A 26,130-nucleotide genomic window follows, 5' to 3' on the forward strand; every position below is an offset into this window, starting at 1 on the left:
GATGACTAACTGGCTAGAATGGAGAGAAGCAGCAGTCCAAATAAGGATGAGGGGAAAGTGCAAAAGATACATTACAATCAGCGAAAGTACCAAATATGATCCATGGAGCTTGGAGGTTGCAGAGGTTACGGAGGTTACGGAGGTGGGGTTGAAAGTCCAAGGAATGTTGGCAATGGTGTTTACATAGTATGAGGTCACCAATGCAATGGACTTAAGCTGAGGTTCAAAGTCCGAGGTCGGAACTATGACAGAATCTTGGAGCAAAGGTACAAGCGGTGTCCGAGTACAGGGTATGGGACAACGGTGGAAGGTCGTAACTTGGCAGAGGTTTGGCAGAAGAGGGTCAGAGGGAGGAGAGAGGAGAGAGGAGGGGGAGAGGAGTGGAGGAGAGGAAAGGTGTCAGGTCCGAAGGCGAGTATCAGAGTGGATGGAAGGGTAGGAGAGTGACGGAAGGGTGGAGGTGTCGTGAGGAGTAAGAGGAGAGTGGCAAGAGGAGTGATGTTTGGTCTGAGGTGAGTATTGGAGTGGACAGAGATAGGGTAGGAGAGTGATGGAAGTAGGGTGGGAGAAGGACGGAAGGGTGGAGGAGTAAGAGGGGGAGTGGTGTTGGGTCCGAAGGTGAATATTGGAATGGATGGCAGTAGGGTAAGACTCCAGAGGTGGTGAAGATGGGGGTCCGGGAGTCGGATCAGGATTGGGTATGTATGGATATGACACTATCACTACATTGTGCAGTTAGATCAAGAGTGTCTCACCTCAGTTCCAGATATGTGAACTGAGGGGAGAGAGAGAGAGAAATTTCGTCCTCATGGCTTTTAAGCCATCCATGACTGTGTCCATCAACATGGACTCCAAAAATGGAAGCATCAGGCAATCCTTCAAGGAAATGTCTGTGTGCAAGAAATATGGTCCAATGGACTCAATGGATGGTCCACAGCATACCAAGAAAAAAGAGATTTCAACACATTCATGTTGGAATTTGTACATGTGGTCTCAGGAACCTTAATGCATAAAATATGGACATTCTGGGAGTTGAACCACAGAGCCCTGCATAGGTACCTAGAGTGTGTTACCATTACACTAAATGCCTGCATTAGGCAGAGGTGGTTTCTAACACACCCCCTTCACATTGGATTGAGCCCATGATCCACATGTGACCCTAACCACCAGGCTTCCAACAGCCCATGAGCTGTCACCCCCAAATTCATATTCAGGCCGGACTTACTGCTAATCTCCTACATGTCCCCACATCATGTGGTCTGAAGCAGCTGGATTTGGGTCCTTAGTGCTCTGAGCCACCCCCTGAAACTTTTTCAGGCTGGCTAATTTAATGCTTGACTTCACATGCCCATCTCATGTGGCAGCAACTGGATTTGGGTGTTGCTCGGTGACTTATCCTGGATCTTCTGCCTCCCTCCACCCTATTCCTATACGACTCCTATGACCTCCACCAGCCCTCCCAATCTCTCTCTGCTGCCTCTGGTCGATGCCAATGGCCCTAGGACTACCTCCTCCTTCGACTCTCTCCTGCTCTGCCTCCCATCTACATCTGCATCACCTCCGGACCTCCACCACCATACCTCCACCTCCTCGGACCCCTTGTTCAAAGGAGATGGACCTGCTCGTTGTTGATAAACCTCAACTTGCCTATCCACCCTCCTTCCTACCTTCAGTCTCCACACCTCCAGTACCTCCCCATTCCTACCTTACCTCTGGTCTTGATAATCTTTATTGTTTTATCATTTGATATTTTCTACAACCCCAATCTTCTGGACTACAACTTCTGGGCTCCGGACCTTTCCGGATGTCTTTCTCTGTAGTCCCCTGCTTATTCATAGACGTTTCCAGACCTTGCCATTCAGTTGGCTTTTAATTCTCTCACTCCACAAACCTCAGACATAATTTGGGCTTTTTGCCTATTCCTTATTTGTCCTGTGGATTCTTTTCTATTTACTTCCCCTTCCCCTTGGTAACCTTTGTTTACCTTCAGATCCAATTGTTTCCACTATATGTACGTGCATACTGTCATGGCCGTGCATTCCAGCCCGTTAGCTGCCTGTCCCGATGCTGCCTGAGCCCATTCCCACTACATGAGCGTGAGCACGAGCCCTGACCTCAGCCCTATCCTCCCTGAGGACTCCCTGCTCACTCCCCCACTTGCTCCTAGGCTCCCCTGCACCTGGCCGACTCCCCCACAGCCACACCAACCTTCCCACCCTGAGTCCACCTCTGGCACCATGCCCAGCGCAACTCCTCTACCCTGCCCACTTGGCCCCTACAGGGCCGCTACCATTCCCATGCCCGACTCTGGCCCAACTCCAAGTCCAGTGCCGCTATGATACCATCACTGCTACCGTGGCCCTATGCTCCTTCCTTTATTTATCTGTTATTGTTTGTTTTGACCCTCAGTCATTGCTGGCCGCTGTGTGGCCAACCCCGCTCTTTGTTTCCTTTTGCTTCCGGACCCTTCGGCCTTCAGCCCGGGTCCCCTTCCATTCATTCTTTCTCCCTATATATATCCTGTATGTTACTTTATTGTACCTTAGCTCTCATATCAATTTGACCATGACCCTCTAAGTCCTGACCCCAACAAGGCAACCCCAGTAAGTCCAAAATGAGGGCCAAGAGACAGCTAGGGGGCACAGCGCTCCTTTAGAGTCGCTGAGGCCAAATGCCCTACCCTCGGGCCTTGTTTGCAGCATCATGGCCATCATGGCCTATAGCGGCCCACAATGGCGACCCTCAGTGGCGACCCCGGACCAGTGTCTAACACATACCCCTCTAGTAAATAGTTCCCCCAGTTATAATATAAACAGTCTTGAGTCCTCCAAACCCTCCTCCAGGATGTCTATCACGTCCCACTCGTCTGCTGCTCTACCCTAGAACTAAGAACTGAGTAACAGGCACATCTAGAGATGCCTTGGTATAAAACCCAAATGAATCGTGTGACAAACAATTGACCCTCGCTAATGCCTCCATTGTTAAGTAGTGAGGGGGGGCTTCTGGCCCCCTTCTGCTGGCAGCCTCCATTCCTCCATCGCCAGCTCCCCTGACAAATTGGGGACAATGGGAACATACCGGGTGCAGCACTCCATTCCAAGTCGCTGAAGCCGAGTCCCTTCAACACCCTGTCACCCTCAGAGCTCCGCCCCACCTCCAGTCTGTCTCTGACCCACCATTGGACAACCCGGAACACCAAGCTCCACCTGACAGCATTGCCTGGATAGCGATTAGACCTATCCAAGGAACGTCTTCTTGACAATTGCGGCTTATAGCAGCCTGCAACAGCGACCCTTGGTGCTGACCCCGGACCCATATCTAACACTTCCATAGAATGTCCACCATGTTGGAATTTGTACATGTGGTCTCAGGAACCTTAATGCATAAAATATGGACATCCTGGGAGTCAAACTGCAGAGCCCTGCATAGGTACCTAGAGTGTGTTACCTGTTGGAAGTCAAGCTTGAATCATGTATTTACGGTTATTTACATCATGTTAATAGACTTAATGGTCTACTTCCGTAATCTACCCTCGCTGGCGTAAGTTTTTCAACATTACCATTACACTAAATGCCCACATTAGGCAGAGGCAGTTTCTAACACATCGTCACACTTTGAGCTCGGCTGCAGTGTGGGCAAGGATGGGCGACACCTTGTCCCTGACCATCACCTTAAAGCCAGCGACATTGAACCTGGAATGGCTTATCAGTAGGGAGGGAGGCACAAAAGTGACCAGTCACGTGATTCAGGCCCTCATCGTGATCAGGTGATGAGTACGGTTCCTCTGATACAGGGACTGTCCTTTCTATGGCCACACACAATCCCCCCGCTACACATCTCCTGGACCGCATAACATCCCATGATTCGACTGGTTCGAATTCCACTTCCGTGTCCGCTGTATCTCGAAATGTCGCGATGGGGCTGGCGACTTTAGCTCAGCAGCACTTAGAATCTGACACTTTGCAAAAAAATGCACCGACAATGCAGATCAAACCAGATTCCGGTTCCTCCAACTCTGCAAGTGTCAACCCCTCCATTCGCCCCGTGATACTGACCAGTGCGCAGGACGGGAACAGGAATAAGCGCGTCGAGATAGTCGCTATCAGCGCGTCAAAGTGTATTCCCATCTCCTCTGAGAGTGAGGAGGGGCGTAGGGTTGTGCATAATGCCCGCCCTGCAGGCCCATCTCACGAAACACACAAACCACGAGGCTCCACTCTTACCCAGACCTCGGGAGCTACTCTATCTTCCGCCCTCTACCCTCTTTCAACGCTGTATGGCACGGGCACTGAGACTCCCTCTAGTCCATCTACAAGGACGTACAGTCCTGTTATCGAGGTCGATGAGACTGAGTCTGATGATGACACTGTCCAAAAGCCGACCCTGGATCCCGAAGATATGTCCTATAGACTAAAGCTTCTTATTCGAAACAACTACTACCTCCCTCCCGCCCATACCAAACCTGCACATATTGACACTCGGTTCGCCCAGGAACCTCAATCCTCGAAAAGAGGAGCTCCTGTCATCCGCAATCTTTTCCGCATTGGTGGGCCGAAGCGCATAAACACGAAGCTCTCACAACCATCCCCAGCGCATGTTCCGAATCGCCAGTTACGACTGGGCGCCCACGTTGATCATCTGGCGTTGCCATTAGCGCCCACAACTGAAATCGTCAGCGAGAACGAGCGCAAGGGTAGAGTTGTTGTGATCCGCGAGCGACTAAACGATTTGGATGGTTCTCGCCTACCTTTCGAGCCAACACGCCGCGCAGTTAACTCTCCGCTCCCCAAGCACGTTCTTATCGATCCCACAGACGCTATCGACTTGCCATCGTATGCATTTCCTTCCCAGGGAACGGGAGAACATGCCGATTCCCGGGCGATACTAGCCTCCACCATGGTCGATTTTATTCCACACAGTCACAACCTTGATCTTGGGCACTGGGCTGCTGATGAGGCTTGGAGGCGCGCTTTACTCACTGAAGCCGTAGATCTTAGTTTATCATCTATCCAAACAACATCAGATACCTGCCCCCAGAAGTTGACGTGTCTCCCAAAACTGTCGCATGCCGGGAGTGCGTCGGAAGACATTGGACGCCCCATTCTTCAACCAGAGCCTTCCGATATCAGAACTACTCTAATAGCTGACGCATGTGATGCCATCACCTACCACACTAGTCCACAGCATAAACCTCAGCGTGATTCCACACCCCTCAACCTTTTGTCTCACCCCCTGCCTCCCCCACCAAGAACCAAGTTGCGAGGTGAGAACCAATCCCCGGTAGCTGGCAAGCGTGTGAGGAGGGCAGCTTCTACCCCAATCCTACCCCAACTGGGAGGTGAAATTACTTTGTTTCCGCCAGACTTACAAGCCTCGCCCCAATGTGGTGGACCAGACCCTCTATTATCGTCATCGCTGACGCATGAGAGTCTGAGCACTGCCTCCCATTATTCCGATGAGGATCCTGACGCACCCCAAACTTCACGAAATTCCTCACAGTCCGTAAATGACGCAGCTACATTCTCAAATCGGCCTTCCATGTCCGTGTCCCAGCGATCTCATGAATCATCCGCCTTTGGGCGACCATCAACATCCCACGCAATATCGGAGGCACGAGGTCCCCCCGTGACCATCGCGCCACCAACGCAGCCAACCTCCGTCACGTCGAGCACGACTTCGCGACCCACATCCAAGGGCATATTGTATGGGCCACCTGAGCAAATTGAACCGCCAAAACAAGACGAGCACCCAATGCAGTCTACCACACCCCCACCGGATGCGCCGACCCCCCCATCTGATGTGATTCCACATCAGTTAGTTGCCTTTCCTCACGATAATTTAAGCACCTCGACAATTCTTGATTATCCCTCTGGATACGGGACACCCTACACCCATTTCACCCACTCATTTGACTCTCTGGACAGAAGTAAGCCAGTCACGAACACGCCCATCCATTCTAACCTGGGGCTCTTTTCTTCATTCATGCATACTCCTAAGCGATCACCGCGCATCCCAGAATCAACCTTTGAGCTATTGAAGAACGTTCAGGAAACAGCCGACAGTGACACCGAGAGGATCCCTCCTTCCATATCCTCAAAGTCCAGTAGTGTGCGTAGTGAAAGGGGCGACAGGGCTCTGAATGGGTTGTTAAAGCTTCACATCGAGGAAGAACGAGATAGATTACGCAAAATTGCAGACAGCATTCGTCAACAGTCATGACACCCCCTTAACAATCTACTATTTATTCTATCATTATACACTATCGTCCAAGGTGCTCCTTAACCCAAGCCCGTCGGGCATCCGTACCATCATAGTTTCGGGTCGTAAATTATTGATCCACGAACGCACGTATCCTTCATATCGTTCAGACTCTCCACCAAACCCTGGCAAAATGTGCCCGTGGATGCCACCGTGGAGGTTCGCTTTGACTCAATTCCGAACTTCAACATATTTTCCCCAGTGAGGTCTGAGATGAATGGATAGTCAGCCGTTGGTGTCCATCCAGTAATGGCGAGCTCCTACAATTTATTCCATAACCATCCTTCACAGCGGCACCGAACCTAAAAAACATGGGACTTAGCCACAGACCCTCTGCACCATTCAACGAGCCTCCACTAACCCTGTAGCCGTGAATCGGTCACCAGCACTAAGACCACTAGTTGATAGCTTCCAGTCCTGGCTCAAGCGAAACAGTTCATCATCAAAAAGGTCGCTACTTTCCCCAGGACGCATTTGAAGGCGCAATCCTAGTAAGTGGCGATCGATACCATGACCAGTTGCAGCCATACGTGTAACACGATGGTGGAATGCTAATGCAGACCGCAAGCGTTGATAGCGCTCGGGGTACTTAAAATGAAACGATGAGCCTTTCAGCGAAACGTGAATTCACTCCAAAAGCTCACAGGTGTCTCTGTGGTCATTGCGCATATGAACTTCGCCATTTCCGTGGTCAATGAACGAATCGTTTCCGTTCTGCCGTGCCGAAAAAGCCGCGTCGAAGCTGTTTCATACGTCGCCGTCAAGCTACCGTGCAACCTGAAGTAGGTTAGCTGCAGGGCGGCCTGGATGTAGGCATCGGGGGACAAAGATGCTGCAAGTACGTCTAAGTCCTGGAGACCGCTCTCATCACAAGTACCACAGACCTTCTCTGATCCATTTTGCGCCATAATCTTTGAACCAGAGCTCGCGAGCATCAGAACCACTGATAAGTGATTCAGCCCGTGTTTGTGCAGCACTGCACTGATCCAGAACACGTTGATCAACTTTCCAGTTTAATTGCTTCCAGCCTCCAGGCTCGTGCCGAGATGGATACCACGAGTCCGAGGCAAATTCGCCAATGTCGATGGGTGCTTCCAGAGCCCAATCTGTAATGGTGCTTGGAATCAGTGCATCGAGTGGCGAGTGCTCTCCCATCACTCCAAATCTAGTATTTGATTCCAGGATCAATGATAGGGATTTGTCAAACCACCTGTTGTTGCCGGACAACCCCGATGCGGTGTTTCTTATGTGTCCCGACACGTGAGATCCGTCCAGCACGCCCCCCATTGTTGGCTGAACAGGTGGAAGAGTGTGGTCATCTAAGCAGAGGGTGAATAATGAACTTTCTATACGCCCCATAGTGCCCCAATTTTGTTCATGGATAGAAATAAGATGTTCGCGATTCTGCGGATACCATTCCCAGTGTGATACCGGGCGGATAAACGGAGCTAACTTACCGTTGCCCAAAGATCCCGAGCATCTGCGGTTAATACTCCAACGAGTATGGGTGACTCCCCGTCTCGCTCCCGTCTCAGAACGTCATCCACAATCCCCAGAAGGCCAGCCTCAACTTCCCTTGCAGGTACCTGCCCACCAACCAAGTCGGTCACCTGGAGTTCGTACGACCAATCATGAAACATCACATGAATGTATGACGATCCAGGTTGGCATCCTGGCAGCACAACAGAGTCACAGCCTGGCTTCGGTATCCTCGTAGTACCGTATAAGCGAAGAGCAGACTCGCGAAACCAAACTCCTAAAATCAGGGGTTATGCCCCAATCATCGCACGAGCCAATTACCGCAAAGGTACCTGAATGAGCTCCCAAAGAAGGGATTTTATTCCTTTTCAATAGGTTCATTTCCTCATTATAGCCAACTGTGAGCGAGCATGACGTTCACGTACACCAGTAAAAAACCACGGTAATCCAGGAATCTCTTGACAAGCCAAGCAGCCCTCCGGATCTGCCATCGACGGCAAAGCTGAGTGTCAACAAGCGTGCCGTTGCGTATCTTTTCTGGGACAGTGAGATCGTTTTCGAGCGTAAGCCACCAATTTGAGTTGATCATAAGAGGTTCTCGGGATTCAAGATAGGCCACTCTCATCCAAATTGTATCATCCAACCAATTATTCGGAGACGCACGGTCCAAATCTAAGGTGGGAGACAGTATCAAGACAATCGCGATCTACACAACCTTTGGCTGTACATGCCTACTAGTCGCTGTTGAAGCCGTCGGCCAAGCCCACCAGGCATAAGAAACTCCTCCGCGTACTTCTGGCGTATCCTGCGCGCTTCATCTACACTTTCTCCAGAACGGGATGTGTGCGAAGGTAGAAGGGGTTCGATTGATTCGAGATATCGTTTTACAGTCATTTCCAGCTTAGGGATAGGAAGCCGTGGCAGCATTCTGGGGGAAGCCAGTGTCCGACAGAACGTTCGCATGGGAACTGGAGGTGGCTGTGATATTCAAACTCACGAATAACTCCAATTTAGTAATTAGGTCTAAATATGTTCGACATTATCATAATTTATGGCTCTCATTTACGTTGCACAAAAGAGAACAATGGTTCATGTGATGCCACAACCAAATCACTGCATTTCGCATCAATACAAGTCCATTCTATCCGAGGCACAACTCACCAAGAAGTAGTCTGGGACCCGGCGGGAAACGAGTGGTTCTCCAGCTCGAGGAGCAGGATCAAATTGCAAACTACAGCGACTGCTTAGCACCTTGCAGGCGCCAGAATACACAGCTCACAAAGTATAAGATAGCTTTTCATCAATTTCCATGATCGCAGCTTGATTTCCACAGCGGTAGCAATAGTTCGGTGCACTGAATATTGTTACGACGTTTCGATCCTGGCTCCAATTATATCCTTGTTTAATCAGTGGAGATGAGCACTGCACAAACCATGAACTAAGGAATCACCTTCCATGACTAATTGATGGGCTCGTGCAACTAGAGTAAGTCCATTGTTGTGATTGAACGCTTCAGAGATATCTTGTCCAAATGTGTAGCCGGCGCCACGTGGAGAAATCCCCCAGCCACAGCGATCATCGGGATCCGACCATAAAAGATCACACATGGGTCCCTCATGTGGCACCTCCTGAACGCGGTCGATCCCTCTCACATGGTCGAGCGTGTCAATTGAGGGCGACAATCCTCCGTGTAAACAAAAGATCTATGGCTCAAAGTCAAAATCATCACTGGACACTGAATTAAGACGCAGTGCACACCTGATTATCAATGAGAGCGGTGAGGGGAAGGTAATCGAACAAATCTGTGAAGAATCTCCACACATTCGCGTTTCCATACTTCCGAAGACATTCGTCATAGAAGCCATAAACTTGGGTAATTTGACGTGACTCGTGGTTCCCGCGTAAAATGGTGACTCGATCACGATATCGGAGCTTGAGAGTGACAAGTAAGGTGACAGTCTCCACTGAATAGTACCCTCGATCGACATAATCGCCCATAAAGAGATAGTTGGTGTCGGGAGAGTTTCCCCCAATCCTAAAGAGTTCTGATAGATCATGCTGGAGACCAGTGAGTTAGGGCGTGAATGGGACAACCGCAGCAGTGAGATCGCTCACGAACTGGCCGTGTATGTCACCACACACAGTTACCGGGCATCTAACAGGCTGGACGTTTGACTCTGCGATCAAAATCTCTCGTGTCTATACGCATGTAAGCGCGGGTGGCGAACGCTTGGATGGAAGATGTGACCTTGTCGCACAGTCTCTTGACATCGTTCTCTGAGAGCTGTTGACATTTTCCGAGTTGCTCAATCCAGCCATCTATCTCGTTGATGTCAGTCATCGATTGCACCTTGAGGATAAATGTGTGTGATGGACTGCTACAACTTCAATTATCAAGGAAATTGTGGATGCGAGTTTGAATTGGAAGGCGGCAACTCCCCGGGGTGGGAAATTTACACTGCTCTACAGCGTTCATTCCAAGGGGGTGGCGGAAATTCCCGGCTGAAAGGGGGTTCACGGGGGCCCGGACATGTAACTTCATGTACTTACATGCAAGGTCTAAAACAACATTGGGGTGACCAAGTGTTGGAATACGAGTCACATGATGAGACTGAACCGGAATATCCGGGAATATTCTAGGGGTTACTGGGCGCCTGCATAAGCGCTGGGCATAAAAGAGCCTGGAATGTTGTTGAGGAGTATAAATATGGGTGCTGGAGTGCTGTGTTTTAGTTATATTTCTTTCTATATTACATCTGGGTTGCGAGTGAACCGCTGAAGCAGGTTGCCAAATTTGGAACGCCGCGTTTACAACACCAAGTGGTCTGGCCAATGGAATTGACCAACTGATGCTTGCGGAGTGTCCCCTTCCTATTATCTCCCAACCCAACCCATTTAACAAGTCCAGAATTATTCCCACCTAGCCTCATCCCATCCCATTGAATGTGACTGATTAGATTTATATTTAACATTTCCCTAGTTATCAGTGTGATATTGATGTGTGTTGTTGGACACTGGTCCGGGATCGGCACCGAGGGTTGCTGTTGCGGGCCGCTATAGGCCGCAATGGCTGTGATGCCGTGAACAAGGCCTGAGGGTAGGGCATTTGGCCTCAGCAACTCTAAAGGAGCGCTGTGCCCCCTCCTGTCTCTTGGCCCTCATTTCAGACTCACTGGGGTTGCCTTGTTGGGGTTAGGACTTGGGAGGTCATGGTCAAAATCGATATTAGAGCTAAAGTACTATAATGTGGCATCAGCAAAAAATTGTTATGCTCCTGAGTGCTCCGGAGTATCGAGAGCACTGGGAGAATCAGGAGGAGATTCGCCGGTCCAGGAACAGCCCATTTCCTCCGGAGTTGGCTAGGTACTCCAGGGCACTCCCAGGAGGGCCTGGAGCATTGCTTTGTGCACAAACATACCCAGTAAATACAATTTAAATGCTTCAAAGTGTATAGGGGTGAGAAGCTTCTGGGAGCTCCTGGAGCATTTGAAAATGAAAAGGAAAAAAAAAGGAGGGAAGATCCCCCATGAATACCTCCTACCACAAGACTAACACAACAAGACACTGCTTAACACTTAGATCAAACACTATACTATATCAAGGACACTGAGACTCACCAATACACAATCAAAATTTATGGCCTGATATATGATTAATCTGGCAACTTAATCACTTTTGGGCTGGCAGAATATGGGGGAGAATGAGGGGGGAGAATGAGGGGGGAGAATGAGGGGGGGAAATGAGGGGGAAATGAGGGGGAGAATGAGGGGGAGAATGAGGGGGAGAATGAGGTGGGGAATGAGGTGGGGAATGAGGGGGGGAATGAGGGGGGGAATGAGGGGGGAATGAGGGGGGGATATAGAGGGAAATGAGGAAATTTTGAAAAATAGGGACTTCTAAAAAGTTGAAAAAAATAATTAGGGAAAAAATCAAAAAAATTCAGGAACTGTAGTGCCTTTGAAGTGCTTTCAGGATATATAATTATTTGCAAAATCAAGGAAGAAATGATGGAGAAAAATGGAAAATACTTTCGGAGACCTGAGAAATAATGAGAACTGAATTGATGGGAAAGTCTGAAAATTGAATAGGGAAGTGAGGGGAAGCCTTGTAGCATTGTTATTTTCTGCTGTTCTAATTTTTCCTGATTGTTCTTGGTCTCACTCCCAGCTGCTACTGGATACTCCTGGATACTCCTGGAAGCTCCCGGGAGGGTCCAGGAGCAGCTAATGGAAAATACTTTTGGAGACCCAAGAACTGAATTGATGGGAAAGTCTGAAAATTGAATAGGAAAGTGAGGGGAAGCCTTGTAGCATTGTTATTTTCTGCTGTTCTGATTTTTCCCGATTCTTCTTGGTCTCATTCCCAGCTGCTTGTTAGAATGGGTGGATTCGGATGACTCCGGAATGGAATCGGAGACTTAGCGTGGAAGGACCTCGGCCTCAGTGACTCAGGCGGAGCGCTGTGCCATTGCTGGTTGTCCTAGGGGTCCCTAATTTCGGATCTAGCAGAGGGAAAGTCTCTTGGGGGGAATTCATGTCGATTTCAGACTGAGGTTGTCAGAGACCAGACTTGAGACGAAAGAATGTCTCCGTAACGGAGGGCTTCGGCCTCAGCGACTTCTGCCAGGAGCGCTGTGCCTAGTGACACGTCCGTGCCCTAACTTACTGACTGGCAATTAGAACCTAGGGGGGAACTCTAGTTGATTTTTCTACTGGGGCGTAACCTATGTACAAGTGGGATATATATATGGTTACAGCGGAGACGGTTCCGCAATTGGTGGAGCCGAACGGAGTGGAGCTAATGGGGTTTAACCATTAGCCGACTGAATATTACCGACGAGTCGGTTCACGGGGTTAGCGGAAAGGCAGGCGATAACCCAGAAACGGAAAGGAGGGATAAGCCCGAAGGTGGACTCTGCAGGGCAGGCGAGTGTATTGCTCAGCGGAGGCGGGGGTGCGCTAGCGGACATCGGAGCTGTCCAGAAGTCTTCGGGGCTCCGTACTTAGGGAGGCATAGGTAATAAATTGGAATGGGGGGGTGGTGACCATCGAGGGGTACCGAGAGGATTGCGGAATAACGGGGGCTCCGAGGTTAGTGAGGGAGGAGCGGAGTTGGAACGGAGGAATCGGAGGGACCGGAAGTCGATGGCCGGGGATGGATATGACAGAGGTTACAAGTTACTAGGTACATTGTATATAAGGAGGGGTCCGGAATCAAAAGGAACAAGGGTAGGACGAAAGGAGACAAAGGGAGATGGAAAGAGGAACAACACCAAGGGTCAAGGGTTTGACTCAATGGTGTTTCTCAAAGGAGGAATGAGGGGCCGGGGCCCGGGGAGGAAGGAAGGAGGATGGGAGTCGGGAATGGCTAGCTGACTGAATAGAAGGAAGCAGCAGCCCAAATAGGAATGAGGGAGAATAGCGGAATTGAAATGGACAATGCAATAGTTGCAAGGTCCGGAGTAAGTCCGGAAAGTCCGAACTCGGAAGTTAACCTCCGGAATATTGGCAAACGTAATTAAATGGAATGAGCTAACCAATACAATGGGTATAAGCGGAGGTGGGGTCAAAGTCCGAGGTCGGAGCTAAGACCGGAGGTTCCGGAGATGGAGATGCAAACGGGATTCCGGAGCGGAGGTCTGGAGTCGGGAGCATAGGTTTTGCGTACTCATCTGGAAGGTGTCGAGGTTGGGGTCGGACCCGGAATGTTCCGGAGTCAGACTGAAGGTGGTGTTGGAGCCGGAGGTGGGATAACCTCTTGGGAGTCGGCAAGGAGGAGGTGACGGAAGGGAAGTAGGGCTCCGGAAGTCAGGTTCAGAGTTCCGGGAGCCTGGAGCAGAGGTCGGGATTGTATGGATATGACACTGCTCCTCAATACTCCTGGAAGCTCCTGAAAGCTCCTGGGAGGGTCCAGGAGCAGCTGGGAGTGAGACCAAGAATAATCAGGAAAAATCAGAACAGCAGAAAATAACAATGCTTACAAGGCTTCCCCTCACTTTCCTATTCAATTTTCAGACTTTCCTGTCAATTCAGTTCTCATTATTTCTCGGGTCTCCGAAAGTATTTTCCATTTTTCTCCATCATTTCTTCCTCAATTTTGCAAATAATTATATGTCCTGAAAGCACCCTAAAGGCACTATAGTTCCTGAATTTTTTTTTGATTTTTCCCTAAATTTTTTTTTTCAACTTTTTAGAGACCAAAATTTTCCTCCCACTGCTCCTGGCACATTACATACTCCTCACCACTCCCAGCTGCTCCTGAACCCCCTCCCAGGAGAACACTATTGGCTCCAGGAGTGCCCAATCTGCTGTTTTGTCTCCCACATGCTCCAGCCACTCTTGATGCTCTGGAGCATAACGGACTTTTGCTGATGGTAGTATACAAGATATATATATGAAGGTAGAATGAATTGAAGCGGACCCGGGCCGAAGGCCGAAGGGTCCGGAAGCAAAAGGGACCAAGGAGCGGGGTTGGCTGCACAGTGGCCAGCAATGACCGAGGGTCAAAACAAACAATAACAGATAAATAAAGGAAGGAGTGTAGGGCTGCAATAGCAGCAATGGTATCATAGCAGTGCCAGACTCGGAGTTGGGCCGGAGTCGGGTGCGGGAATGGTAGCGGCCCTGTAGGGGCCAAGTGGGCAGGGTAGAGGAGTCATGCTGGGCACGGTGCCAGAGGCGGACTCAGGGTGGGGAGGTTGGTGTGGCTGTGTGTCAGGGCATGGGAAAAACGTTACCATGACTCACCATCGGCGACCATTAAGGTCCACTACTCCGGCGTAACAGCCCATTAAGGGCAGGGATGACAATTGTGGCAAGGTGGGGTTTCAGCTTCAACGACTCATCTGTGAGCATTGCGCCTCATACTTGATGTGGCCCCAATATTTCAGATAGGGCTCCTAGCGGATTGGATGATCTGCAGATATCCGCAACCGCATCCGGAAATTCACGGATCCGGTTTTGGATTTTCAGAGGAAAATATCCGCGGTTTTTAATCCGCGGATTTGCGGATTATCTGCAGTTTTATCACATGATTTATTGCTTGCAGATATGCAGGAGATCTGAGGCAAATAAGGGTGAAAATCCCCATATTTACTGTACTCTACTGTGGGTTTTGAGAGGATAATATCCGCGGTTTCTAGTCCGCAGATAGGCGGATTATCTGTGGATTAAATATATCCCACTTTCCTAGACACCCCTCCTATGTTTCCATATTTTCTCCCAATTTTTTCAAGTCCTATCTAACCACCCAGGCCCGTTATTTCCAAATTTGGCATCTGACACCCATCTTTTGTGTCATTTTCCCCATATCTCTGTCAGTTCTCCACCAATATGGACATATTTGGTATTGTTAGAAAGCTCTCATCAGGGCCGTTCTAACGAGATATAATTTTGGAACGTATTATCTATAATCCGCGGTCGATCCGCAAATCTGCGGATTTCTAACTGCCGGATACGGTTTTTGTTTCAAACCTCTAAAAATCCGCGGATTCTGATCCGGATCCGGACTGACCCAATCCGCTAGGAGCCCTAATTTCAGAGGACAGATGGTGTGACTGGGTCAGACAGGGAGCACAGGGGGTAACCCTAGTTGATTTTCAAACTAAAGTATGAGGTAGTGTACAATTAAGTGTAACAGAATGAATAGGAATAAGTCACCAGATCTCATGGAGATTGCAGGCGGCTTTAAGAAGGAACAAAAACAAACAAAGAGTGTGGGAGAAGGACGGCTGTGCATGGCCATCAAGAAAACAAGTGTAATAAGGAATGACTCATAGGCCCATGATGGGCTGTGGAACAGGTAGCAGTGACAGGGAGGGATGACAGGCTTGTCCAGGTGGCATCAGGCGGGCAGCGGAGTTAACAGGGTTGAAGCAGAGGAGGGAGAAGGTGTGGGGAGTGGTCACCTGACCATGGGAATTGCTGGGTCGTGACACTGTGGGGGGGTCAGTCTAGCATTGGGGAACCATGGGCAAGTGGGGAGAGAGCAGGGGGCCATTGGGGATGAAGTGGGGGCTCGTGCTTGTGCTCGCACAGCAGTAACGGGCTTGGGTGGCATCGGGACGGGCAGCTAATGGACCAGAATGCATGGCCATGACATGTGTTAGAAATAGTGGTAAATACATGGGTTGAAGGCTAAGTACATCATTGACAGCAAAGGAAGCGTGCTACCTCAAAAGATTGTTTAAAACAGGACCAATTTGGAGTTTGGAGCTGGGTTAGGCTGGGTAATAGCCTTCAGCCAATAACTGGTGGACACTGCCTGTTGTGGCTGAAGAAATTCATGTTGCTAGTGCTATAGACTTATGTCATGAATTCAACTGACATAAACCAGGTGACAGGACAAATGACATAAAATGGACAAGCCTGGTATCGAACCCAGGACCTCTAGCATGCATCCATACACTACTTGCCCCTTATGCCAGGGAGATTACTCCATCCCTGATGGTTATTCCAACAGTGGCAAGGGCCCACTGCTCTCCTCACAACTGCCTTTCAATGTTTGGTTTTGGATTTATGGATATGACATCATGTCTTCACTCTTTGTGTTACCCCTGTCAGAGACCGGATTGAGATGAAGGAATGTCTCCATGGCAGAGGGCTTCGGCCTCAGCAACTTATGCCAGGAGCGCTGTGCCAAGTAACACATCTGTGCCCTAACTTACTAACTGGCAACCAGAACTAAAGGGGGTAAACTCTAGTTGATTTTATTACTGAGGTGTAACCTATGTACAAGTTGAGTATATATAGTTACAATGAGGGCAGGCCTGTAAATGGCAGGGCCGAGCAGAGTGGAGCTAACGGAGTTAAACATTAGCTGATTGAATATTACCAACAAGTTGGGTTACAGGGTTAGCGGAATGGTAGGCGATAACCCAGAAATGGAAAGGAGGGATAGGCCCGAAGGTGGGCTTGCAGGGCAAGCGAGTGTATTGCCCAGCAGAGGTGGGAGTGCGCTAGTGGATGTCGGAGCTGTCCGGAAACCTTCGGGGCTCCGTACTTAGGGAGGCGTAGGTAATATATTGAAAAGAGGGGGTGGTGACCATCGAGGGATGCGGAGGTGATTGCGGAATATGGGGGCTCTGAGGTTAGTGGAGAAGGAGCAGAGGTACTCCGGAGGGATCGGAAGCAGTGGAAGTTGGTGGCCGTGGATGGATATGACAACCACCATTTCAGAACACTCTTCCCCTCCTGTCTTCAGTACATTCTTCACAACCATGTTTTCCACACAGAAGTCATACTTATGGAGATGACTGGGTGTGAGCTAACAGAGTTGTAAGGGAGTGAATTATATTGTCATTGTCATAATGGGAAAAGAGGACCCTGTGCACAGTGTGGGGCCTAAACTTGCAAGACCCACTATGGAGTAGTGGGAATAGCTGGGTTGGGTTGGGGAATAGTGGAGGGGAGGTTGGCAATGAATGATGAAAAATGTAACCATACCATTTCATGGCATGTGCTGTTATAGGAATGGAGTCTCCCATGACCGTGTCGACTGAATGTCAACCACAGCGGGTCCTTGTCCGCTTCCTCCTACCTCTTTCTTACATTCTCCTCGTTCCCCCCCTTCTTACACACCCTCTCCGTGCTAAGCTTTCCCTTATTGGGGTTTTGGTGCTGGCTGGATTGTTATTCTATTTTGCGAGACTTCTCGCGATCATACACATTCAGTAGTTAGTGTCACGTTCATGTACAGCTAGAGCCAAGAGAAACGAAAACTCAACTACAATAACATACTCCCACTCTCTGTGCAACAACTGTAAACCCTCTTGTGCCAACCTTGTAAACATCTGTGTAAGGCTGTATATGTCTTGGACACTGTCAGAGACCGGATTGAGACAAAGGAATTGCCCCCATGGCAGAGGGCTTCGGCCTCAGCAACTCAAGCCAGGAGCACTGTGCCAAGTTACATGTCCATGCCCTAATTTACTTACTGGCAACGAGAACTAAAGGGGGATCAACTCTAGTCGATTTTATTACTGAGGTGTAACCTATGTACAAGTTAAGTATATATAGTTACAGCGAGGGCGGGCCCATGAATGGTGGGGCCGAGTGGAGCGGAGCTAACAGAGTTAAACATTAGCCAATTGAATATTACCAACAAGTCGGGTTACAGGGTTAGCGGAATGGCAGGCGATAACCCAGAAATGGAAAGGAGGGATAGGCCCGAAAGTGGGCTTGCAGGGCAAGCAAGTGAATTGCCCAGCGGAGGCAGGAGTGCGCTAGCAGATGTTGGAGCTGTCCAGAATCCTTTGGGGCTCCGTACTTAGGGAGGCGTAGGTAATATATTGAAAAGAGGGGGTGGTGACCATTGAGGGAAGTGGAGGTGATTGTGGAATATGGGAGCTCTGAGGTTAGTGAAGAAGGAGTGGAGGTAGTCCAGAAAGATTGGAGGTAGTGGAAGTCGATGGCTGTGGATGGATATGACAGACACCACCTATATGGGTCATCCCTACCAAGGATGACGACTCTAGTCATGTGTTGTCGAGTCTGCATGTGACTCAACTCAGGTATGCACAAACATCTTCTGTTACGACTCATGTCGTTTGCCCAGGCACAGGGCTCTCGTCTGTCTCACTCCACAGTGGGAAACTGGTCAACTCTATGGATGGACTCATACTCGATACAGGCCTATCACCTTCATCGCCAGTACGCTCTCACAAGCGCCAAGTAGCCGCCAATCCCATAACGTGTCGTTCAACCTACAAATGACTACCCTGTCACCGGTACGCTCATACGAGCACCAAGTACCCATTGACTCAGACACAGACCGTTTGCCCAACGAACAGTCGTATACCTCATTGCCATGCCCATCTGGGTGCCAAGTACCCATCAACCCAACATCAAGAAGCTCCCTCAAGGAGCTGGATTACCACTCATTGCCAGTACGCCCATCTGGGTGCCAAGTACCTGTCAACCCAACAACAAGAAGCTCCCTCAAGGAGCTGGTATTCCACTCGCTACCGGTATGCTCATTTGAGTGCCAAGTACCCGTTAGCCCCCCACCCTTGACTGGTCCGGCTTGGGACACTCCCCTTACTTATAATCCTATACATCCATGCATGGTACGCTCATGTAATGAGCGCCAAGTACCCATCGTGGCAGACTCCCCTTTACCATGAGGTCCCAGCTTTCTGCCAAAAGCTCTACGGTCACCGGAGATACTCATTACATGACTGGACCACCCTGCGTTGAAGGAGAGAACGAAGGAAGGTCAGTTGGGAGGTTCAAACGAGACCACCACCAAGCTGTTCCCTGGTTCTTTAGTTAGGATGGGGAAGTGTACTAGTGTTATTTATTGTAAATAAAGTACCAATCCGAGTGTTTTGGCTAATTCTATTTTTATGGGTTAGTTTTAAAGTTCCTGGGAATTGACTTACAGATAAACCGAGCCCTGCAGAGCTGTTTCTTTATTGAAATTTATTAATTTGTCTAGGTGTAATTCTGTGTAGCGTTGTTTAATTTGGATTTAAACTTGAATTTAATCTTCTACTTGGTGAAGTTTCAAAGATTCTATTCAGTTAATGAATTTGGATGGTGTCTGGAGTGTCCCTTGAGTTCGTTTTATTTTTGTCTTTATTTTATCGCTTGTTTTAACAGTAGCAAAATAACTGTTTTGTGTTTACACTTTGAAATCTGGAGTGTTAACCAGCTCTCCTGTTGAAATATCTACTTAATATTTCTCTCCTTAATTGCTGCCTTTTACTACAGTGGCAATCTTAACTGTATATCACTTTTTCGCACTGGAGTGACAACCAGAAATGCTTGAGAAAAATAATACTCTATTTTCTTACTTCTCTAAGGGGGGCGAAAAGTCGCAGAAAGGGTCTCCCTTTTATACTCCTTGGGTCGCCTTCCTTTTTCACGCTCTACCTTCTATTTACAGGATTTATTTACAGTGTATTTTTCTCAAACTGAATAAAAAGTGAAATTTTCACGCTATAGTTCCACTGCGCTTTGCTGCGCTGAACTGCGGCTCTACTGCGGTCAGACTGCGCCTGGAATCCTTATTGTCCTTCCTCGCCTAAGCTATTTTAATGGTTAATTAGAATTTGTCTGCGCCGCATTTGCCGCAGTTCCCTATTTCAAATTCCCCATATTTCCCATTAAGTTCGCTATGACTCGGTCATACTGAATCCAAACCTCGCATTACTATGCGTGCGACTGTGCTGAGACCTTCAGCTGATTTATTCCAATTTTATTTAGTGACATTTAGTTAAAATGAGACTGAAATGATAATGAGTGAATTATTCAGGTTTAAAACTAAAAGAAAAAGTTGCTAGTAATCAAGAATTACTCAAACGAATGTGTTATAGCTCTCTACTTCATTAGAACATTGTTCCCTAAAATTCCCGCCATGGTCCGTCGTAGTTTAGTAGTTTTCGTGAATTTCGTTCATATTCCCTGATTCCCCTTTGTATTATCACATCCTAATCCTCCATATGTATTGTTCGTTGTTATAGTAGGTCGTCCTCGAAGATATCATATTTTTATGTATTTTATTTAGGGCTCTAGACCTCTTGAAGCTGTCTTCCCGCGTGTTTTCAGGTTTCTAACTTCATGTCCTTGTATCTCATTCATTTCTGGATGTTTTCTCACGTTCTTGGTATCATAAATTTTCATTTATTCCCACCTTTCCAATGGTACTAAGGTTGTGTCCTATTTCCCTGTATTCGTTGAGTTAGCAAAGTTTCGCGCACACATTCGGTAATCACGTGCGTCGTTCCCATAGTTGTTCGTATGCGGGAGCCGTTTTCGTTTAGTTGTTTGGGATTTATGATATGCGCGAGTGTTTATTTCTTTCATATGGGCTTCTGTGATTTATTTCAGATTTTTCCCTCATGATCTAAGGTTGTTTTGCACTTTTCGTGCTTTGTTTTGACCGGGCTCTTCCTTATTTGGACAGAAATTGGTCTTCGCGATCTGCCGAAGTGCGGATCTCGGTTCCGATGGCCGGTTCCCTGCGCATCGCCACCCTCACGTGTCATTACACATGATGCGGATTCCTATATTCCCATCATGGGTATAACTTCACAACGGCTGGACCGTTTGGGCTGAGAATTTGCATAACTATAGTTTCCTATTTTTCATAATTTCCGTGTAAATTTCGTTGTATGTTTTAATTATGGATCCTACGCAATCATCGTCTTGTCCCTGAGCTCGGACTTTTGATGTCGCTATTCCCGTTATTGGATTTCTCATTAACGCATGATCCTTTTATTATGAAAATTTGGGAGGATTAAGAGTAGATCCTTTCCTTTCTAATGGGCTATCAAGCTTGTCTCGGTCGTTACTAGTTAATCTTTGCGCTTGCTTTTTAGACATTGTCCTTGTTTTGCAGGAGTTTTAGTCATATCTCCGTCGTTTATGGGTAGTTTCCCCTGTAATTACTCTCATTGGTTCCGTTTGGGTGACATCTACATTTCCTATTATAAACACGACTTTGACTTTTGCATTAGTTCCTGAGGAATCTTTGTTCCGTGGTACTTCCATCCTTGCTACGTGTTCGAACGTGGGAAAGTAGTTTCCATGGAGGTTCTCTGATTATTTTTATAGTCAAATCTTGGTCGATTGTCCTAATTCTTGGTTTAATATTTGCTATAAATTCCCCCGAGAATTCCGTCTCGTTGATGGTAAGCTTGAAGTATTTTTGTTATTTTTCTTTCTTTCGATTTATCGTGTATAGTCATAATAATTCGTAAAAATTCGTAAAATTCGTTAAAATTCAGGTCCTTCTATGTTCTCATATCTACTTGTCGTATGAGGTTTTGTGATTTATCTGGCATATTTCCATAATGGGTTTCCATAGTGTGGCCGTTATTTCTCCTACAGCGTACATGAGGTCAATGATTCCAAGTCGTCTATAAGGATGGAAAGAAATGGATTACCCATAACCCATTTCTTTAACATGTGCAGTGCCTGCTCAGGTGTCACAGCCCTGCAAAAGGTGCCTGCCTGCTATCACTCTTCTCACCACCTATTCTTCCCCATCAGCTTTCTCTGTAACCTGTCACCCAGCAGCACCGCTAGTCTACCCCTGTCTGCAGCCCCACAGCGGTGCCTTCTTCTTTTCTGCCATCCCCAACCCTCCTGACCACTTGGCTACATACCACTCATTTATTGCCAAACACCACATGCCTTCTCCTCACTTAACTCTCCTTTTAATATTGTCACTTGTTGTCATGAACCCACCCAGGGAAGATCTGATTGCTACCCAGGTGGGTGTGTCTGATGGAGCTCGATGTTCTGGGTCATCCAATGGTGGGTTGGAGACAGGCTGGAGGTGGGGCAGAGCTCCGAGGGTGATGGGGTGTTGAAGGGACTCAGCTTCAGTGACTCAGAACAGAGCGCTGCACCTGTTACATCCTTGTTGTCCCCAATTTGTCAGGGAGCTGGCAACGGAGGAACCGAGGCTGCCAGCAGAAGGGGGCCAGAAGCCCCCCCTCACTACTTAACAATGGAGGTGTTAGCAATGGTCAATTGTTCATCATGTGATTCATTGGGGTTTATACCAAGGCGCCTTTAGACGTGTCTGTCACTCAGTTCTTGGTTCAGGGTGGAGCAGCAGATGAGTAGAACGTGATAGATGTCCTGGGAGAGGGTTTGGATTCAAGGACTTAATATTATAACTGGGGGGAACTATTTACTAGAGTGGTACATGCATACATATAGCAGAGGTAAGAGGATCCGAAGGCAACCAAGGGTTACCAAGGGGAAGGAAAGTAAATAGAAGGACTCCACAGGACAAATATAGATTAGGTGAAAAGCCCAAGTTATGTCTGAAGTTTGTGGAGTGGGAGAATTAGAAACCAACTGAATGGTAAGGCCTGGGCCTGTCTATGAATGAGCAGGGGAACTACAGGGGGAGACATCCAGAAGAGTCCAGAGCCCGGAAGTTGTAGTCTGGAATATTGGGGTTGTAGAAAATATCAAATGATATAACAATAAGGGATAACATGACCAGAGGTAAGGTAGGAGTGGGGAGGTACTGGAGGTACACGACCAGAGGTGCCAGAGATGTGGAGACCAGGAGTAAGGAGGAGGGTGGATAGACAAGTTGAGGGTTACCAACAACAAGTAGGTGACTGAGGTCCATCTCCTTTGAACAAGGGGTCCGTGTCAGGGCATGCCCCGACATACCCTGCCCGACCCTGCTCCGCTTCCCTGCTCTGCACTGCTTCTCTCTCCTCTCCCTTTTCCTTTCTTCTTTCTTTCTTTCTCTCTCTCTTACATGGACCACCTTTCCTGCTGTTCAATGTATCACTGGTGCACATGCCCATTTCCCCTCCTGTATCTTACCATCCCTATATCACCGCCACCACCGCCACACTCACCCCGCACCCACAGTGGGCCCTCTCAGGATCTCCTGCGGAGGCACCCGGAGAGCCATGGCTGTGTGTGAGCTTGCCCCATGTGATCGATCCTGCATGTATATAATAACAGCTGGAGTGGGAACCGAAGAAGTAGCCTTCTTCTCACATTCCCACTTCAGGCAAGTAGTGTAGCCTTCCCTTTTAATGATAACTCACCTTCCCACTTCAGACTAAGTGGTCGGGGACGCTCACCCCACAACGGGATTGCCACTACGCACAGCTGCTATTTGTCCCACCGAGTCCTGCATGCCAGGACCTTGCCGCTTTCAGAGCTGTCCCTGACAGTCCGAGGAGGTGGAGGTGTAGTAGGGGAGGTCTGGAGGTAGGAGGTAGAAGGTCCAGAAAGGGGAGTGAGAGTTGAGGTATGTCCTGAAGTTCTGAACAGCTTGTCAGTACTCTAGTAACTTACCAGAACAATGTAGGAGTTCTGGAGGTGATGCAGATGTGGATGGGAGGAAGGGCAGAAGAGAGTCAAAGGAGGAGGTAGTCCTAGGATCGTTGGCATTGACCAGAGGCAGCAGAGAGAGATTGGGAGGGCTGGTGGAGGTTATAGGAGTCGTCTAGGACTAGGGCAGAGGGAGGTGGAAGATCTGGGATATGACACTTGTGATCCACCCCTATATTGACACTTGATCCATCACTGTCATATCCCAGATCTTCCACCTCCCTCCACCCTAGTCCTAGACGACTCCTATAACCTCCACCAGCCCTCCCAATCTCTCTCTGCTGCCTCTGGTTGATGCCAACAATCCTAGGACTACCTCCTCCTTCAGCTCTCTTCTGCCCTTCCTCCCATCCACATCTGCATCACCTCCAGAACTCCTACATTGTTCTGGTAAGTTACTAGAGTACTGACAAGCTGTTGGGAACCTCAGGACATATCTCAACTCTCACTCCCCTTTCCGGACCTCCTACCTCCTACCTCTGGACCTCCCCTACCACACCTCCACCTCCTTGGACCTCTTGTTCAAAGGATATGGACCTTGGTCACCTACTTGTTGTTGGTAACCCTCAACTTGTGAATGGCAAAGCAGAAGATATTGCCCAAGAGGGGGATTTCACAGTCATTGTAGACCTGGATCATGTGATGGCAATGTTGGGTGATGCAGGTGGGGAGAATGGCACCATGAATGGGGACAGTGATGATGAGCTACAGACCTCATAGCTTCTGCAAGTCTTCACTAGCCCCTTCTGGTTGGCAACATCCTTCTCTGGCATCCATATCGTTCACAATATCTCCTAGTTACGTTGGTGAACGCTCCTCATTGACTTCCAGTGTCACAACGCCCGAGTCTACGCTCAGGCTCAGAAAGTCAAATTCCTTTTGATAACAGTACCCTCATGGCAATCCATACCCTTCCTTAGTCTGCAACATTCTTCGTTCATGCTCACAACCTCAGTACTATTCACATCAACTTTGACTTCAAGTGCCACGATGCCCAAGTCTACGCTCAGGCTCAGAAAAGCCAAATCCCCATTGATAGCTGCACCCTCACAGCAATCCATACCCTCATCATTTGTCTGCACTATTTGCAACCTTGCATTGACAAATGCTCCTCATCAACTTCAAGTGTTGCAACACCTGTGTCTACACTCAAACTCAGACACTGAGTAATAGTAGTCATCTCAACCTTCGTTCTCATTTCGCTCATATCCCCAAATGACAGAATGCAGACAACACAATGGTGTCCCTTCGATCGTCTGCAGGTCATACTGCCATCTCACACCCATGTAGCATCACAAAGGCCAGCCTGGGTGATCGACCACAATGACTTCGTTGCTCAACATGAACATGACATGTCTTACATGTTTGTGTATTGCAATGGCTCACACTCTGTGAAAAATGGGGTCACAAAGACGGGGTACAGGGTCGCTATTTATTTTGATGGTCAGGAGATATTGGGGATGGGGGGCTCGTTGGGATGGGGGAGTCTGATGGATGCCGAAATGAGAGGCTTGCAAGGTGCAGCAGCGGAGATGAGCCACATACTCAAGAATGAGATGCTGGTCCTGTTGTGAGGCAACAACTGTCAGGGAACACATGTGCTCATGCAGGTTGCTCTGATAACCTAGTTGTGATTAAAGCCAGGGGAAAGGAATGTCCCCATCTTAGAGTCAGCTATATACATGTAGAGTCCAGCAATAAGGAAACCAAACAGATTGCCGATAGAATCACATGATCATAGAATGTTCCAGAACAATGCCAGAGATGATCTGGGCCACCAGGGCTTAGGTAAGCAGAGTAGACGGGAATTGCTGGCATAGTTCCCACATGCATATGTGCAGCTGGCATAGGGTCCAGGGTCATTGCTGATCCCTGACAACAACCTGTGACTCACCAGCAAGCACACATGACCTGCATGTGACCTACAGTCCTCATGATCACGAATATATAGTTTCTTGTTCTTTGGGATTGTTTTCTTTTTCCTCAGTTCTCGCCATGGAGACTGAGGTCAGTTTCCTCTTTGACATTCCTCATAACTTAGTAACTCATTCCAACCAGTACATTATAGGTTAGAATGCTAATAATATCAGTTCTCACTATGGAGCCTGAGTACATTATTATAGCCCTCCATTAGGTCCAGGGGGTGACACATGTATATATTTTCACTGACAACACAAACTCCATTGGAAGAATTGTCAGGAGGGTGGGAGGGTGGCCATATAGCAGGAGGTTTAGGAAAATAATCAGTAACCTATTGTGCTGTCAGAGCAGTGTTGAAGTTGTGTCAGGGCACACCCACCTGACCCTGTGCCGCACCCCACGCCATACTGCACTACTCCGCTTCCCCTGCTATCACTCCCCATCCCTCCTTCCCCATTTTCCCCCTTTCTCTCTATTTCTATTCTATGGTCAATTTCCCTTTCTCCATGTACCACTACATACCTAACCCTGCCCCCCTGATCACCACATGTGCCGTGCACACTCCTGCCTACTGAACAGCCACCTCCGGGATCTCCTGTGGAGACACCCAGGGAGGTGCGGATGTGTGCAGAGATGATGTGGCTTCCTCCACATG

At 48.5% G+C, this 26,130-nt stretch overlaps 2 protein-coding genes across 2 annotated transcripts; one reads left to right on the top strand and one right to left on the bottom strand.

Moving 5' to 3' along the window:
• Positions 1-3,519: 3,519 nt before the first annotated feature.
• Positions 3,520-6,610, top strand: EI90DRAFT_1625625 (uncharacterized protein). The gene is made up of 4 exons (XM_039051984.1): positions 3,520-3,540; positions 3,588-4,017; positions 4,066-6,489; positions 6,550-6,610. Exons 2-3 carry the CDS (start codon positions 3,808-3,810, stop codon positions 6,217-6,219), a joined length of 2,364 nt encoding a protein of 787 aa, XP_038907414.1. The 5' UTR covers positions 3,520-3,540; positions 3,588-3,807; the 3' UTR covers positions 6,220-6,489; positions 6,550-6,610.
• Positions 6,161-8,720, bottom strand: EI90DRAFT_3107158 (acyltransferase ChoActase COT CPT). The gene is made up of 9 exons (XM_039062621.1): positions 8,469-8,720; positions 8,163-8,409; positions 8,070-8,101; positions 7,716-8,014; positions 7,143-7,662; positions 6,903-7,090; positions 6,620-6,846; positions 6,523-6,560; positions 6,161-6,466 (listed from the first exon to the last, which is right to left on the bottom strand). Exons 1-9 carry the CDS (start codon positions 8,698-8,700, stop codon positions 6,309-6,311), a joined length of 1,941 nt encoding a protein of 646 aa, XP_038907415.1. The 5' UTR covers positions 8,701-8,720; the 3' UTR covers positions 6,161-6,308.
• Positions 8,721-26,130: the final 17,410 nt, after the last annotated feature.

This window comes from Cantharellus anzutake, assembly GCF_015039405.1.
Source record: "Cantharellus anzutake strain C23 chromosome Unknown EI90scaffold_372, whole genome shotgun sequence".
Classification (NCBI taxonomy): domain Eukaryota; kingdom Fungi; phylum Basidiomycota; class Agaricomycetes; order Cantharellales; family Hydnaceae; genus Cantharellus; species Cantharellus anzutake.

Excerpts from the sequence above, each read along its gene's own strand:
- EI90DRAFT_3107158 (XM_039062621.1), bottom strand. The coding sequence starts at position 8,700 with ATGCGAACGTTCTGTCGGACACTGGCTTCCCCCAGAATGCTGCCACGG. Across the intron at positions 7,091-7,142 it reads CGCAAAATGGATCAGAGAAG|CATCTTTGTCCCCCGATGCC; the intron begins GTCTGTGGTACT and ends ACGTACTTGCAG. Across the intron at positions 6,847-6,902 it reads CAATGACCACAGAGACACCT|TACCCCGAGCGCTATCAACG; the intron begins GTGAGCTTTTGG and ends TTTCATTTTAAG.
- EI90DRAFT_1625625 (XM_039051984.1), top strand. The coding sequence starts at position 3,808 with ATGGCCACACACAATCCCCCCGCTACACATCTCCTGGACCGCATAACA. Across the intron at positions 4,018-4,065 it reads ATTCCGGTTCCTCCAACTCT|GACGGGAACAGGAATAAGCG; the intron begins GCAAGTGTCAAC and ends ACCAGTGCGCAG.